At 36.7% G+C, this 17,640-nt stretch overlaps 1 protein-coding gene across 2 annotated transcripts in view; it reads left to right on the top strand.

Annotated features, from left to right (window-relative positions):
- Positions 1–17,640, top strand: part of OTOGL (otogelin like) — a 150,955-nt gene that overhangs the window by 41,275 nt on the left and 92,040 nt on the right. For both annotated transcript variants that reach the window (XM_057556858.1, XM_057556857.1), the window contains exons 15-23: positions 427–572; positions 2,420–2,543; positions 4,434–4,611; positions 7,753–7,877; positions 10,379–10,588; positions 12,502–12,667; positions 13,433–13,507; positions 14,712–14,764; positions 16,701–16,863. In XM_057556858.1, coding sequence (XP_057412841.1) covers positions 427–572; positions 2,420–2,543; positions 4,434–4,611; positions 7,753–7,877; positions 10,379–10,588; positions 12,502–12,667; positions 13,433–13,507; positions 14,712–14,764; positions 16,701–16,863 — 1,240 coding nt within the window. The remainder of the gene's footprint in view (positions 1–426; positions 573–2,419; positions 2,544–4,433; positions 4,612–7,752; positions 7,878–10,378; positions 10,589–12,501; positions 12,668–13,432; positions 13,508–14,711; positions 14,765–16,700; positions 16,864–17,640) is intronic.

The raw sequence follows: 17,640 nt of genomic DNA, 5'->3' as shown, positions 1-17,640 counted from the left end.
TGGGAAGAATTTACTAAAATAGTAGAAATATTCTAAAAAATATGTGGGACAGCTATCATTTAATAAATTTTAAACTAAATTGAATAACATAATTTAGTAAGTTTGTCAAACTAATAAATTTTAAACACTTTAGTTATTCTTTTTGATACCTAAATATTTATCCTAAGTTGACCTACTTCTTTTTAAGAATAAACATAATTTCTTCCTCCTTCTCCTTTTCTCCTTCTTCTTCTCCTTCCCCTTCTTCTTCTTCCTCCTCTACTTCTTCTTCCTCTTCTTCTTCTTCTACTTCTACTTCTCCTTCTTCCTCTTCTCCTTCTTCTCCTTGCTCCCCTTTGCTCCCCCTTCTCCTCCTTCTCCTCCTCTTCCACCCCCCCACCCCACCTCTTCCTCCTCCTCCTTCTTCTTCTTCTTCTTTTTTGGTAGTTCAATGCTCTGTTGTAGGTGATTCTCATTTTACTACTTTTGATGGTCGACATTATTCTTTCATTGGAATGTGCCAATACATCCTTGTAAAAGGAACTGGAAAAGATAAATTCACAATTACTTTACAGAAAGCTCACTGTGAGCAGGTAAGAACATTTCAAAATGACCAGAGGAATGTTCATTTTTTTTGACTCAAACTTCTTATCTTGGTTAAGAATGGTAACATGAATGGGTATAGTTATTTTCTTCAAAAATAAGACAGCATTGATTGTTAAGATGCATCATTATTCTATATACTACAAAGAAAGAAAATGTGTTGATGATTAATCTGTTATACTATTAATTATATCATGCATCCTGATTTCAGAGATATTAAAATATAAAAAAATATATCTTAGATTAAATAGTGTGTATTTATTGTACTTTCTTTCTTAAAAATGGTATTTGTTTATGTATAGGTTTTTGGAACATTTCATGACTGCACAGTAGACAATAAGCTTTTTTTTACTTCCAAACTGCTCTCTTTTTTTTTTTATATTGGAGTAAAATTGCTTTACAATGGTGTGTTAGTTTCTGCTGTATAACAAAGTAAATCAGCTATACATATACATATATCCCCATATCTCCTCCCTTTTGCGTCTCCCTCCCACCCTCCCTATCCCACCTCGCTAGGTGGTCACAAAGCACGGAGCTGATCTCTCTGTGCTATGCAGCTGCTTCCCACTAGCTATCTATTTTACATTTGGTAGTGTATGTATGTCCATGCCACTCTCTCACTTCATCCCAGCTTACCCTTCCTCCTCCCCGTGTCCTCAAGTCCATTCTCTACGTCTGTGTCTTTATTCCTGTCCTGCCCCTAGGTTCTTCAGAACCATTTTTTTTTTTTTAAGATTCCATATATATGTGTTAGCATACGGTATTTGTTTTTCTCTTTCTGACTTGCTTCACTCTGTATGACAGACTCTAGGTCCATCCATCTCACTACAAATAACTCAATTTCATTTCTTTTTATGGCTGAGTAATATTCCATTGTATATATGTGCCACATCTTCTTTATCCATTCATCTGTTAATGGCCACTTAGGTTGCTTCCACGTCCTGGCTATTGTAAATAGAGCTGCAATGAACATTGTGGTACATGACTCTTTTTGAATTATGGTTTTCTCAGGGTATATGCCCAGTAGTGGCATTGCTGGGTCATATGGTAGTTCTGTTTTTACAAACTGCTATCTTAAAGGTGATTTTTGACAGAATTTAACAAGTTTCACATCATTCTAAATAGATATGATGGATTTTTTAGCATTCTGGAATATTTATTTTAAAGACATTTTCTTGAAATAAGCACATCAATAATTCGTAAACAAAGAAACCCAGATCTTTCATTCATCTCTCTCTAAATCAGGTAGTCAAAATTTTGCCAAAATCTTTTTTTCTGCTTTCATTCCAACATAAAATGGTTGTTTCCAACAAAATTCCAGTCTACTTTGTTAGCTTTTTTTTAGTTTGATTTTTTTTTTTTCTTTTGCAATATGTCAGGTCTCAGTTAACCTTCTGCAAGGAACAGTAACTCTCTTTGTTCTTTTCTACATTGAATTTTTAAAATAGTTAATATACCACAAATGAATTTGGAAAGATACTTTAATTATGCACTATGGAAAACATAATTATTGGCACTTTATTGAAAACATTTCTATTTAATAATCTGTGTAAAGTGTATGTATGTATATGGTATATTTAATGTACTACATAAAGATATATTTTATTAGTAATGGGGCTACATTAGATTCACAATAAGATGTAGTAACTACTTTATTATATTGCTTATTCTCAAGTTTTCTATATACCATAAATTTTTATCCATGTGCGCTCTCTCCTTTCTTTCCTCCTTTCTCTCCCTCATCTTCTCCCATTTCCTTCTCCCGTTGGTCCTGTCCCTTTCTATGTCTTTCTCTCTCTCTCTCACTCCTTTAATTGATAATTTGATTTTTATGCAGAACCTTGGCTTGGTCTGCCTTCAGTCTGTATCTCTAATTCTGGAGGATGATTTCAACAAACAAGTGACCCTTAGTAGGGGAGGACAGATCCTCACCAGTCCTAACCAGGGCTTCAGTCTGAATGGTAAGAAGCAATGCTGATGGTGTACTTTTCTTACATGAACAACAACAGCAGCACAACTTCAATGGAGTCCTTTCCCATTAGCCGACTAACCTAACATTTATTGCATGACTATGTGTTGCCAGCTCCTCAGCCAGATTTAGTGGAGACCGCCATGTTTATGGGACCTAGTGTTTATCTCAAGTGGACTAGAATTTGGAAGAGGAGAGATACAAGTAAACAGCCACTTAAAAATGTGATAAACCCAAAGATATGCATAGGGACTTTGGGGGTCTAAATGATTAGGTACAACTCACTCAACCCTGCAGGTATGGTCAGGAAGTTTTCTTAAGGAAGGGACTATCTCATTGAGCATTTACAGCTGAAGAATTGCCAGGATGAAGGAGATGAGGGAAGTGTTCTAGGCATAGCAAAGAGGAGAACTATGCAGTATGTTTAGGGGGAACTGTAACTACTTTGGCATTGCTGCAGCATGAAGAGGGTGAGTGTAGAATGTCCAGAGATGAAAAGAGGGAAAGAGATGGGGATGAGAATGGGGAAGGCCTTATTTTTTAAATTGAAGTATAGTTGACTTACAATATTATATTAGCTTTAGGTATACAACATAGTGATTCAATATTTTTATAGATTGTACTTCATTTAAAGTTATTTCAAAGCAATGGTTGTTATTTCCTGTGCTGTACCATGTATCCTTCTTGCTTATCTGTTTTATACATAGTAGTTTGTATCTCTTAATTCCATGGGGAATGCCTTATATACAGGGCATCATACTTTGTGGTTTTCCTGGGAGGCCCTGTTCATGCCTGTGTTCCAGTATAGTTACTAATAATAGTCTGTTTTGCTTTCAGAAATGTCTTGAATTGTGATATAAATTACATGGTCACAGTCAATGTCGTGCCAGGATGTTGATTGAACTTGATATGAAATTGAATATGCAATTGTTATTATTTGACCATTTTTATGTACAAAGATGACAATCTCATATGCTTCAACCAAATAAGCAATGAGTTTTAATGAGGAGACTAACTTTGTCTTTTTTTTCTTGGTAGACTACTATAACAACACTATGGAAATGGCTTTGAGAAATGTTAGACAGGAGGCACAGATAACAGGGTATTATTAGAGGAGGGCATACAAGGAATGAGGAGGAACTGATACAAGACAGTGACAGTACAGATGGAGAGAGGAAAACAGATTGAAATTTTATTTAGAAAAAAAGTGCTGTCAACTCGGTGATGGATTGGATTGGGGTTGGTTGGGGAAGGACAACAAGGGGAATGAAGTGATCAAAGAATGATTCTCAGATTTCTGGGTTTGGTGACCAGACTGATGGCAGAAATTGTGATAGGGATGCAGGAGCAACTCTTCTGGTTGCAAAAGTCAAATTCAGTCTTGAGCACAAGTTTCTCTTCTCTAAAGATGTCTCATAAAATGGTGCTTCTCTAGTGCTGTGCTCCCCTTTTTGCTGACAGTTTCAAAGGAATGGGGAATTTTTGAAAAAGTGCCCCTTCCTTATTGAATCATGACCAATTCGTGGGAAAACACACACACACACACACACACACACACATACACACACACACACGTTAAGGAAAAGAGATCAGATTTCAAATGTCTAAGGACTGTCCACCCCCACCATGAGATGCTTGCCAACTGAAATTACATGTGCACCTGACAATCTATTAAAAATATCTGCTGAAGATCCAGAAAGGAGGACAGACGGGAAATGGAAGAAAAGAAAGAAGGCACAAGGTGGTGAAAATTGGCCCCGGGGCACAGGAGCAGGAACTGGGAAGAAGTCTTTTGGAAGAAGACTCCTGATGTCGTACATTAGCATTTCAGAACACTGCCTGTGAATCTCAAAGCTGATTTATGTATGTTCTTTTCCTGCAGGAATTGTTGAAATTCAGACTCTGTCATCCTTATTTATTCTTCTAAAAACCACGTTTGGTTTAAAGATTCTGTTTGCTATAGATGGGGAAAGAATTTATATTCAGCTCACTAGTGCGTGGAAAAGAAGAACGTTAGGTCTGTGTGGCACGTTTAATGGGAACATAAGGGATGATTTTCTGTAAGTATGATCTCTGTATAGCTAACATAATTTAATGACTAGTAATTCAGAGGATATAAATTCTTACATTAAAAATGTTTACTTAACTAATAATAGCTTAGTACTCACTGTTCCAAGAGCTTTACATGGATCATTGTATTTAAATTGTGTAGCAATCCCCTGATTAGTATCTCTGTTTTACAGTTAAGGAAGCTAACTGAGGCACCAAAGTGACAAATAAATAGCTCAGTTACATAGCTCAAATACAGTGGAGCTGGACTTTGGATTTAGGTAGTGAGACTCAAGAGCCTGAAGGCTACCCACAGAATAACTTCCCGTTATTCTCTCTCTGCCACCTATCCTATCAAGCTTAGTGGTATTTTATGCAAAAAAAAATTTTGCTGCCTTTAAAAAGTCTTAGTATCATTTGGTATGAATGATATCTCTAAAGCAACATTGTGGCATCTAAGTTAATTGGATTTTATGATAGTTGGTGTTTCATTAGGAGAAAAAGCAATAAAATACATTTATACCCCTTGTATCGACAAAGCACTTTCACCTACATGTGATAAGACATGGTGTATAACTTAGTGTAAATGCTTTGAGCACCTGTTACTGTGCTCAGCACTGTGGGACAATAAAGGCAGTAAAACATGGTTCCCATCCTCAAGGAGCTTATATTGTGGATTGGGAGGGGACAACCGTCTTTCAGAAATAATTTGTTCTAGGTGAGGTATTAATCACAATATGTATAAAAATGCTGAGGTGAATTCAAAAAGTTAAGTGTTAACTTGTGTGGTTGTGGCTAGAAGCACAGCAAAATTTTGAGTAGGTCAGTGTGGGCTGGGTAGGCAGGGAGCATTTCCTGGAGAAGCCATTCTCCAAATGCCATTTAAAAAAACACTTCTGCATATTCTTCCTGCTTTGGGTTCTGTCCCCTTCCTAATCTTCCCCATTAACTCCTATTTATTTTTCAAACCAACTCGGTCATTATTTGCTTCAAAAAGTGGGTTTGTGTCCCACCAAAGTTAATTTTGACTCTGTTATCTATGAAAATCTGCCATTTATCTGTCTGGTTTCCACTTAAAACTGCAAAGGCTTTGAGAATAAAGACCGTGTCCTTAATCCTTATATTCTTAAGAACTAGCATAGTACCTTATATGCACTAGACAGTTGAACTGAATGGAGGCAGGACTTTTGAGGCGGCACCAAGAAGAGAATTTGGATTGGCAAGGAGAAAGGGCATTTAAATTTTTTAAGTTTAAAAGAGAGTTTCTTTTACCTTTTCTCCTGTGTAATTAATTTGCTTTTAGGTCATTTACGGGTTTTTTTGTTTGTTTGTTTCATTTATTGGTAGATCAGAATATTGATTTCTTATCAATTTGTGAAACAGAAACTATATTAAGTGACTTGGTTAAGATGTGCAGAGGAGACATGAAGCCTTTTCTCTTCCTGTTTGTCAGAATGGGTTAGTAGTCAATGTTTAACAGACGGCAGATCTGTCTGCCTCTTTCTGATGCACCAGTCTCCTCCATGTATAAACATTCAGGCCTGATAACAGTGCAGGATAATATTTCAGAGTCAGAGATAATTTTCAAACGTTGTTTAGCTTTCCAGCATAAGCAGTTAAAATTCTTTGCATCACAAAAGTTAATGTGAATCTGCAAACATAATGAATGGAAAATATTAATTACTTGAAAATTTATTTTGTATGCCTTGTTTTAGTAAGTTAACTACGGTGAACTGAAAGGCTCTTTTATAAAATGAATGCAATAAATAAATGGGTCTACATTTCAGCTCCTTTTTTTGGTATTTATTGTTTTAAGTGAATTAAATGAAATAAGAGAGCCAAGCTCTGAGTCAGTTCCTCCTGGGAATCCTGAGTACACCTATCACCTTGACCTATTTTATTGTGCTTTGGAGGGATGAAGAGGGATGGAGAGGGAAAGAATGAGAAGAGCTAGTGCAAGTCATGCAATTTCTGTGAGTCTTCGTGTTCTCATTGGAGCAAAATTAGATTTTGGATTGGGTGTTTGTTATAATTGTATACAGTTCTAGAATAGTTTCATTTTGAGGAATAGGAAAAAGGAAAGGGGGCTACAAGGGATGAGCATGGTGGAGTAGCTTGTGTGCCTCCCTCTTTTCCTCCTGTCTTTGGGGTGCGAAGCCCCATATAGCCTCATATTGGTGATTGAGGTAAATGGTAGGCAAAGTAGTTATGTTTATTTAGACACTAAGAGAGTGAAGATAAATGCTGCTCTACTCTTTGGCCGTGTTGTAGCAGTTCATGCAGTTGTGGCTTGCATTAGTGAAGTTTTGCTCGGTCAAAGCTTCCTACAGGAAACCTAGTCCAACCTGATTCTCTAAGTAGTTCTGACAGTGTCTGGCACAGCTCCAGCAGGGATTGTCACTCACAATTGGCTGATGAGTTACTAAATCTTGATGACTTCTGGAGGGGGCATTTTAGTGTCTGGCTCTTAAACATTGTTGTGGTTTATAAGCTGAAGGGTAGATGTTTCTCTTTCATTTTGGTTTGCTGAGGGAACTGAAGAAGTGAGAAAACTTGGGTGAAGAGTGCCTCTGATACCATTTCTCCTTAATTTTCACTTGGTTCGTTTGCCCAACCTCACAGTGGAACCTCAGTATGTCAGGCCTCGTAATGAAAATTGAAATACTGAACCAGCAGGGTAGACTATTTCTTCTTTAGGACATTTGTCTTTACCCTGAAAAGAATCACGTGAGCTCCCTACATCCACCTCCCTAAACCACACGCATTCATGTTTTGGTTGTTTGAGTGATATTTCATCAAAGTGGTGTGAACTATGTTTGAATCTCGGCTCTGACACTTAGCAGCTGAGTGAACATTAATATTTCTCTAAGCTTCTGCTTTGCTTTCTCTCTAAAATGGGGATAATGGTGTTTCCTTCACAAGGCTGAAATGATTATTAAATAAAACCATGTATGTCTACAATTTGACACATTGTAAAGTCTTAATAATAGGAAGCTAACACCATGTATATTTAAAAATGTAATAAAACATTTCAAGCTCTAAGATTTCTTTGTAAATTAAAAAAAGTAGTATTCTCTTTTTTCAATATTTGAAGACTCTGAAGGAAGGAAATGAATGGGAGAGGCTAAGAGAATATTATATTTGCTTTCTAGTTCTCCCTCAGGCATGATAGAAGGTACCCCACAACTTCATGCAAATGCATGGAGAGTTTCCTCCACTTGTTTTGCACCTGTTCATGTTCCTGTGGTGGACCCTTGCAACATTAATCAACAAAACAGTAAGTCTTTCTGCATGTAAACCTAGGAAAAAGTCCTCTTTATTACTGTAATTTTGTAAAATTAGATAGTGATTTTAAATTCTGATTTTCTTCATTATGATAAAATCGATGCCATTCTTTATGTATTTTTGTTTAATACATATGCCTCTTTATGTAATCTAGGTTACTTTAAAAAAGAACTCCAGAAAATGACTATTTTATTTACTACTCTGCATTCATAAATTTACTTATTTTATGTGTTCAGAAATCCCTCAACTGTTCCCAGATGTGAGCTAGCATTTTGGGTATTTCAGATTATTTAAATGCTAAAGAAAAATCTCTGGAAGTATTCTAATAATGCTCGTATAGTCTTGGGATATTCAACTTCCGTTCCATAGTGTGACAGTGCGTGTGAATTCTCCTGTTTATTGATGTCACACTACGAGTTCCTACTCACAGAACGTATTATGGCTTCATAAGCAGGAAGCCAGTGATCCAGAGAAGCTTTGTGCCATCAGGTGTGTAACAATTTGAGATGGTCATAGAGTTCCAATTTACAATGGCAGTGCAACTCACATGCCAAGAACTTTTGGCTGTATTGTTTTTCTTACTAAAGCCACAGCAGACCATGTGAAAGGCTATTTTACTGTTCAATAAAAGAAGGCGTATTTTTTTTTTTTTTGTAAAATCACTTTGTGAAAGAAAATTAATGTGCATGCTTAAATAGATATTTCTATAATTTAAATTTGTTCCTTTAATTATTTTGGCTAGTTTACTGTTTTTATGTAGTTTTAAAAATTCATTATTAATATTGATTGAGTACCCATGAGAAGTTAGTAGAGTTTCTGGATTTTGTAGTGGTTGTTTGGAAGGATTCTGTTTATTGTTCTATGGTCCTTATTATTAACTTATACTTTTAGCGTCCTGGAAAGAAAACAAGATAATCTTGCTTTTAGTGATTTTTTTTTTTTTCTTTAATCTAGGCCAACTTCTAATTTATCAGTTGGACTCTACTTCAATTTTCTCTGGTTGTTTCTTTAATGACCTCCTTTATTCCCTACCATTTTGTTATATATTTTTTTTATCATTTTTGTCCCCATATCTTATGTCGTCTATGACATATATATTTTAGATATTATTTTTGTTCACCTTTGCCATGAAATATTATTTTTTAATTTCAAATAGGTAAATTCAAAAAGATCCCCAAAGAAAGGAAAATAAATAGATGAAAGTCAACTCTGATATGGATTCTGAAGGATATTTTTAAACAAGGATTTTCTGAGTCACCCTTTCCCTTAATGTCAGTAGGAATGTTTTTTGATCTACAAATCTTTAGGGCACGCAATAAAAGCCCTTGCTTGGAGATCCTGGGAATTAGGAGTATATATGCCAATAGTATGCTGTTATAGTCTGTCATTTGTTTTCATGTATTATGTGCATAACAATGCAAAAATATATAATACTCAGGTAATTACTTAGATAATTACCATGTGTTTCCAATAATAAATATATTTAAAATGGTCAACAAAAAAAGTTCAGTATAATTCCTCAGTAGTGAAAAAATTCTGATCTCTAGCAGCTCATCTTGTCTCTCAAAGACAATGACAACTCAATCAATTGACAACTCAATTGATTAATTTTATCTGTGAAGAAATCAATGCAATCAAGGTCCATTGCACCAAGAAATCACAGGACGAGGCTTTTTCAGAAAGATGAAATCCAGATTGTTTTGTCAAACTTGGTTACTCCCATAAAGAATTATATTTGATCAGTCATTCTCAAGGAAAAGTCAACACATTTCAAGAACTTATTATACACATCCCCTCAAATGTCTTGGTAGTGATAGCTCATAGCCTTTAGCATATGTTCCATTATCAATTTCTATTCATTATTCATTTATTCATGTGTTCGTCATAGATTCATTTATCAAACATGATTGAGCTCCTAGTATTTATCAGGCATTGTGCAGATATTGCGTTCAATGGCTATGTGGCATCTACCTCATTACCATTTACCTCAGAGACTCCATTGGAGTGAGATGATTCCTAGTCCTTCCTGGATAATTGTGTATTCCAGGGAATTGCCATAACATCCACAATTGGCACTGCTTTTATTGTGTGTGGATGTCGGGAGATAAACCTTCTAATACTCATTAGTTCTTTAGAGCAGAATTATGGTGATTTCCTAAGGCGGTCCTCAGGCGATGGGGTAATTGTGGCCACTTTTGTCAGTTAACCCTTCTGTTGCTCAAGTTATTCAGGTGTAACACAATACTTTTTTTTTTTTTTTTTGCTAGAAGAATATTAAATATGGATTAAGTGCTGTTACCAATATTACCAAAAGTAAAAACAAACCAAAAAAGTATAAGCTGAAAATATTGGCTCTTACTGAAAATAATATGCAGTACTGTGTATTTCTAGGAAAGCAAGATGCTTGGATAGTACTGGAATTTGACACTTTAGGGGTATTTGATACTAGCTAGACTAGTAAATGAAGTGCTAATGGGGTTCTTTGTCTGTTAGTTGGATATGCAGCACACTGTGATGTTATCCACCAAGAGCTCTTTGCTCCTTGCCACATCTATATTAGCCCTGGGCTGTACTATCAGCTATGCCGCCACGATGCGTGCAAGTGTGGAAGCGCCTGCCTATGCAATGCTCTTGCCCACTATGCCTACCTCTGTGGCCAGCGTGGTGTTCCCATCGATTTCAGAGCTCAGATTTCATTCTGTGGTGAGTATGATGGCATTGTGACTGATAAAGATGATCAAATAACACTTTAGAGATTTTTGTATTTGTAATTACCGCTATTTTTTAAAATAAAAAGTCAATATTTGCTTAAGTTATTTGACTTATTATAATGTGCAAACATGAAAAAAAGTGAAATACTTTATTTCTTAAAATTGGAGCTCTGTTGGATAAGACCAATGGCTTTTAACTATTTTCACCATAAGCAAAATTAGAGTGTAGTTGTATGGTTTGAAATATGCAACAGAAATAATTTGAAACATTTGAAAAAATTCTTATAGAAATGTTCTAAATATTGGAAAGTATGGGAAAACATTATGTGGTATAGTGACACAGATTTGTAAGTAAATAGGTAAATTACGCAACAGGCAATTATTATCTCAAGTTCTTAGGGCTCGAATCTTCCTGGTTATGATGTCTGTTGTTATCATGCATGGTAGATTGTTTCCTTTCCTTACTGTTCTATAATTTCTTTTATGAGTTAATCTTTCATTATCAAGGCTGCCCATTCCCCTTACCCCTGTTAGAATCTTCTGTGACCTGGGTTTCGGGAGCATCGTTCTCTCCATCTCTTCATCCCTCAGTGGTTTCAAAACACTTTTTCCTATTTTTCCAGGAGTAACACTGGCCAGTTTTGATGTTAATTTCTCAGCTTGGGCTTTCTAAGACAAAAATAATGTAAATACAAAAGTGATGTAAATTCATATACCAAACCTGTGCAGGAATTTGATTTCTCAGAGGATACTTTATTTCATCAGAGACCCCACAGAGTTAGAGAAGCTTTCCTGGCATCTCCCTGTACTATGAGCAGATTTCTTCTAGTCCAGAAGTTGGCAAATTACACGCTTGGGCTTCCCGTGTTTTTGAAAATAAAGTTTACTGCCCATATGTTTGCATATTGTCTATGACTGCTTTTGAGCTACAAGGGTAGAGTTGAGTAGCTGTGACAGAGACTGTATGGCCAGAAAAGTTGAAACTATTTGCCATTTAGCTCTTTACAAAAAAAGTTTGCTGACCTCTGCTGTAGTCCATGTTTTCAACTGACAATGGAGATTTTTTTTGGAGGTCCAAGTTAAGGGTCTCCCAATTCCTTGCCCTGAAAAGGACCAACTTTCATTTTCCATTTCCTTAAGAGTTAAATATGAGGTCCAGGATTACTGGGACCCATCCTCCCTTCCTCTACTTAAAGTTCTGAATTTTATTTCTCTCTTTACTTCCGGCGTATGGAGAAGTTACCCTCCAGCCCCATTTTTTTCTCACAAGATCAATTTATACATTTAACATTATTTCAGTTGTGTTTTATCCAGCATTTTTGTTTGTGCAAGTGTGTTTTTAGATTATTTTAGTTTGCCTACTGTAATCAGTTCAGTTTGTTCTAAAAAGAAATTGGAGGGTTTAGCAAAAAGTACAAACATGATTAAAAAGGCAAAAAACAGGAGCTGTGAGTACAGATTGATAAAGTCAAGTTTTGTGTTACTTGTAGAGGACTAACAGTTTACTTAGGATTAAATAATGTCAAAGAAGAAGGTGGTGTCAGTATAGCGGTAAATAAATTTAAAATGTGAGGGAAGGAAGTTTATTTAGACGGATAAAATACCTTAAAAATATTAAAAAAAAAAATTATAGCACAGACTGTTCAAGAATGTTATGGAATGTCACACTTAAATATAGTTCACATAGAAATTTTGTTCTTCAGTTACACCGAGGCAAAGAATTGTTTATTTAATTAATTAATTGATGTATTTATTTACGATATAGGATTCTGTAATGTTCTAGGTTTATTGATGTAAGATATCTTCTTTTTTCGTGATTTATGTCTATCATAGACGTATAACCCAGCATAAAATGCTTCTCGGCCCTGTGGAGATCTTTCTCAACCGATGCTTCTTCGTCCTCAGGGGTGGCGTGCCAGAAAGGCATGATGTACCATCACTGCTCCTCCTTCTGTCGCCGCTCCTGCATCTCTCTCTCTTCCCCAGAACAGTGTCACGATGACTGCGCTGAAGGCTGCAACTGTCCCGAAGGCAAATACTATGAAGACACACTTAGCTTTTGTGTGCCCATGTACGTCACAGGAGTGGGTTGACAGCGTCCAGTTTTTATCTCTTTTCTCCCTTACAGGATAAATGGGCTATCATGCCTCTTTCCTTTCTTTCTTTTTTTTATCCAATTGACTCAGCACCATAAATTTTTTCCACTATTAAACAGTCACTTTGTCCATGAAATAAGTGTGCGTATATGCAAAGATCTGCTTGTGAGTTGTTTCTTTAATATCTCTTAATGTCTTTACTTTTATTTATTTGTTAGCCCTGTATGTGTTCACAAAATCGCTATAGAAGGAGCTAAGGAATCTGATGGTTAATCCTGAAGTTTATTCCCACTTGCTTTTGCCATATCAACAATGATAGCAAGGTTTATGTTTCACGGTCATGTGGCAGATTTTAGTAGCAGGATTTTAATGTCTCTCAGCGCTCAGAAATTTCTCAAATCTCATATGACATAAAGACTTTTGTTGTCTACATAAGGCTAAATGATATACCAGTTGTGTTTCTCTGAAGTGCCTTCAGGGACTTTTTATTTGGTGACAAAAACAACACAGTCTGTTCTGTCACTAAAACAATACAGAGCTTGAATTTTGAAAACAAAATCTAAAGCTGCACAAGGCTTCACATTTGTATAACAGAATTGCATGGAATCTCATGGAGTAATGTCATTGTTAGACTGTGCATTAAAATTACCAGTACAGAGCATATGGTCTGCTTGAATTTCAGTGTTTTTAAAAAAATTTATATCCTATTTTGTTAATTTAACCCTTTCTTTTCCTTACAGATTTCACTGTCGGTGTCATTACAGAGGCAGCATTTACCAACCTGGGGAGCTCATCCCAACGCCCTCAGGCTTATGGTAGATTTCAGTGATGGTGATTGTTCTTGACAAATAACATGTAGTCATATAACTTCTTAACCAAAACCATAAATTGAAATATGACATCTATAATTTGAAAAATACAGAAAACCTTAATATGTAAACTTTTAAACCATATATATTACATTTATATGTATTAAACCCTAATGTGTATATATATATATATATATATATATATAAAACCAGATGTATATATTACATTTCAACATGGAATGCCTAAGTCTTGTGCTCATAACTGCAGAAAAGAGCTATGAATTGAAGTGTCAGACAGTGAAATGGAAGGCGTTTGATCAGTTTGGTTCTCAAATAAAAGTTAAGAATGAGATGAGTGCTCAAATACTGTAAGTTCCTGAGGGGTTTTAGTTTTGTGGTTTATCCGCTGGCTTATTGAGAACTGGTGTGTTTTTCCTTATCATGATATCTTCTTAAGGGATTTTCAAGGTTCACATTGCCTGAATTTGGTTTTTGCCTTATGCCCTGAATTTCTATCTTCCACACTGCTGCCAGAATGACTTTTCTAGAATTCAAACCAACCATATCACATCTGTGTTTAAGGTCTTTAGTGACTCACTTCACGGATAAATTCTTAGTGTCTTAATAGGAGCTGGCCTTTGACTCTTTGCCATCTGCATCCCCTGTCACTTCCCACATGGCACTCTGTCGCATGGAAAGCTGTCCTACCCCTCCATGGCTTTGTACTACAACTCCACTCAGTGTGACAGCCTTTCTACTTTAATCTGTATCGTAACCTCCATCCCTTCTTCAAAATCTTCCCAACTTTATCTTCTTTGACTGCCCTGATGTCAATTGCTAACAGATTTTTAAACATTTTTTGGTGCTTTACTTCTATGTCTTAAACGTTTCTATGTTGCGTGCCACACTGGCTAAATTATTTATTTGTATGTCTTTCTCTCCTACTAGAATATTGTAGGCACTTGGCTAAAGTCTGCGAATTTTGGTCTTTGAATTCCCCATGCCTGTCACAGTGCCCCACACATATATGAGCGTTTGATAAAAATGTGTTGAACTGAAATAGCTCTCTTCCAATTGGGCCTAAACCAATAACTTATTTGTAAAAAGGAAAAATCGTATTTGTCAATTCTTGCATGTTATATTGTTTCTGAAATACAGAAAAAACTTGAGGTTTGGTTTCATGAATTAACTATTTGTTTACTTCTACCAGCCAGTGTTCAAATGGGACTGTGAAATGTGATGAATTAGCAACACCCTCTACTGGTAAGATCTAGATAGATGTTTTCCTTAAAGAGAATGTGCCTCTAGTACTGCTCCTACTCTTAGGGCAGAAGTTATTAATCTGTCACAGCCCTCCTTGCCAATGTGCGTGGAGGAATAGCCTTAGAATGTTTCTCAACATGGTACTCTGGCACTTCCTAACTTTTTTCACGTTCAGAATTATAATATTTGTAGGATAGTGTGGAGTGGACATATAAGGCTGCTTAGGGGCAGAGCTGATCAACCCAGGGATGCTGTCTTTTTTTTTTTAATTATTAGCACCTTTAATTATTATTTTATTTATTTATTTATTTTGGCTGTGTTGGGTCTTCGTTTCTGTGCGAGGGCTTTCTCTAGTTGTGGCAAGCGGGGGCCACTCTTCATCGCGGTGCGCGGGCCTCTCACTATCGCGGCCTCCCTTGTTGCGGAGCACAGGCTCCAGACGCGCAGGCTCAGTAGTTGTGGCTCACGGGCCCAGTCGCTCCGCGGCATGTGGGATCTTCCCAGACCAGGGCCCGAAGCCGTGTCCCCTGCATTGGCAGGCAGACTCCCAACCACTGCGCCACCAGGGAAGCCCCCAGGGATGCTGTCTTGATGCTGCCTATCCCAGCACCACCCCAGGTGCCCCAAAGGCTTTAGGGATATGTATCCAGACACCTGTTGGAACTCACTTGTGCAACAGCAGTTGGGAAACCCTACTCCAGACCAGCAGATTCTAATGTACACACAGTCACCTGGGAATCTTGTTAAAATGCTGATTCTGACTCAGTAGGTCAGGGGTGATGCCTGCAACATTTCTGTTGATGGCCGAAGTGATGCTAATGCTACTGGGTCCTGGGCTACATTATAAGTAGCAAAGCTTTAGCACTAGCAGCCATCAATTAAAAATGGCATGTAAAATGACATCGACTGCCATCTCTCTTGAGAATATCATCTTATGATTGCATATCATTCCTGAAGATCTTATATATTAGGAGACCCTTTATATTATTTATTTTCACCACACAGAAAGCCTCAAATTTTTGGTCACTGTGGATAAATTCTAGGCAAATACTAAACAAAACTACCTTTTGTTGATTTTAATGGGCAGGAAGAGTGTAGGCTGCTAAAACTAATTGTGAGCTATTGCTTTGTTATTTATTTGCACAGTTATGTAATATATTTTATAAATTAGCTTTAAATTATATGCCCTGGATTCAATTTATGAGGATTCAGGCTGTCTAGGACTTCTTTACAGTGTATGTTCATGGACCACACACATATTCAATAGCTACTAGGCCCTCCCTGCCTTGCCCCATTTGCGTCAGGGTGGCTCAGCATTGAAGAAAAGGATGCCCAGGTGGCCAGACTTCTCACAGAGGAATCCCCAAGATTCCTTTTGGCCCCAGATAAGGGCTGTTATTTAATCCCTCTGAGCTCAAAAGTTTCTGGAGCAATATGTAACTCCTAGCCTGCCTGTAATTATGTCCATTTTCTGCACTTCTACATTATAGTGAGGACTAATGTAAATAATGACTCAGAGGTGAAGCAAGGTGTAAAAGTATCATGTGTTTGTTGTAAACATACAACTTTGTAAAGTTTAAATATACTGTACTGTCAGTCCTCAAAAATTGATAATGTATGTTTGGATTAATCAAAATACCCTGGTTCTTGATCTCAGAAAATTATATACTAGTTGTTTAGTTACTGCGTTATGGAAGGCAGCTAAAGTGTTCAAACTCGAAATAGATTTTGGAAATTTAGGTGATGAAAGGAAATCTGTCTAGGGAATGTTTGTAAGCTCATGAACCAAACATCACAGAGTAAGATCAGTTATTACTGTTAAATACACTGTATTCTATGGTGAATTGTGTTTTGATGACAAATGCATGTTGAAAAGATTAAATGTATGGAGCAAATACAAAGTTAAGGGTATTTTATCTGTGCCTTGTCCCTGAAGTTCACATCTGCCCCGAGGGAAAACAGTATTTCGACTGTAGGTTTCCTGACCCTGAATTACCAGCTGGTGGTGTAAATTGTGAAACTACATGTGCAAACCTGGCTATGAACTTCACTTGTGCCCCATCATCACCCTGCATAAGTGGCTGTGTTTGTGCTCCAGGGTAAGCCTCTTTTTCTTGATAACACAGAACGTTTAGAATTTGATAGAAAACACAAGAGCACTTAAAAACATTATTTATAGGAATAGCTAAAATTGTGTTCTGACTAGTGGTTCACTTTGAGTTGGTAACTAGAAGACTGTTGTAATTATTTTTCTGTGCTCATGGAACATATCACATATGTTATGTGTGAGATGCATATCACATATAACACATGACTAAATAATGTTGCAATATGTTATGTATACAATATAATTAAAGTAATGCAGTGAATCGAGGAGAGAACTCATTTCAGGATGGACTTGGCATTTACCTCCTGATTCAACTGCAGTTTTGGGAAAATGATAGTGAGCCACTCTGTATTCAAAACACTTGAAGTACATATATTTTGTATATTCTGTTGTGCTGTTACTCTTGTCGATTTTAAGTTATATTATTGATGCCAACTGATCTGTCTAATGGATGTTACAGAAAATGGTGTGTTGAGGCTACTTAGGGCAGTGGCTAACAGTGGGAGCTCTGGCTTCAGACACACCTGTTTCAAATCCCAGCCCTGCCGATATCAGCTGCGTGATTTTTCTGCAAGTTCCTTTAAAGTCTCAGTTAGGCATCGTGAAATGTGGTGTGTGTGCCTGTGTGTGTGTGTGTGTGTGTGTGTGTGTGTGTGTGTATACACTCAATAAGTATGGGTCACTATTTTATGGCAGCATAATTTACTCTTATCTTTGTAAATTTTCTTTAGTAGCAGAAATGCCTAGTATACATGGAAGGTAAATACAG

Source organism: Balaenoptera acutorostrata, chromosome 11, assembly GCF_949987535.1.
Source record: "Balaenoptera acutorostrata chromosome 11, mBalAcu1.1, whole genome shotgun sequence".
In the NCBI taxonomy this organism is placed as follows: Eukaryota; Metazoa; Chordata; class Mammalia; order Artiodactyla; family Balaenopteridae; genus Balaenoptera; species Balaenoptera acutorostrata.
The sequence above is the reverse complement of the archived record's forward strand: the minus strand, read 5'-3'. Positions and strand labels throughout refer to the sequence as shown.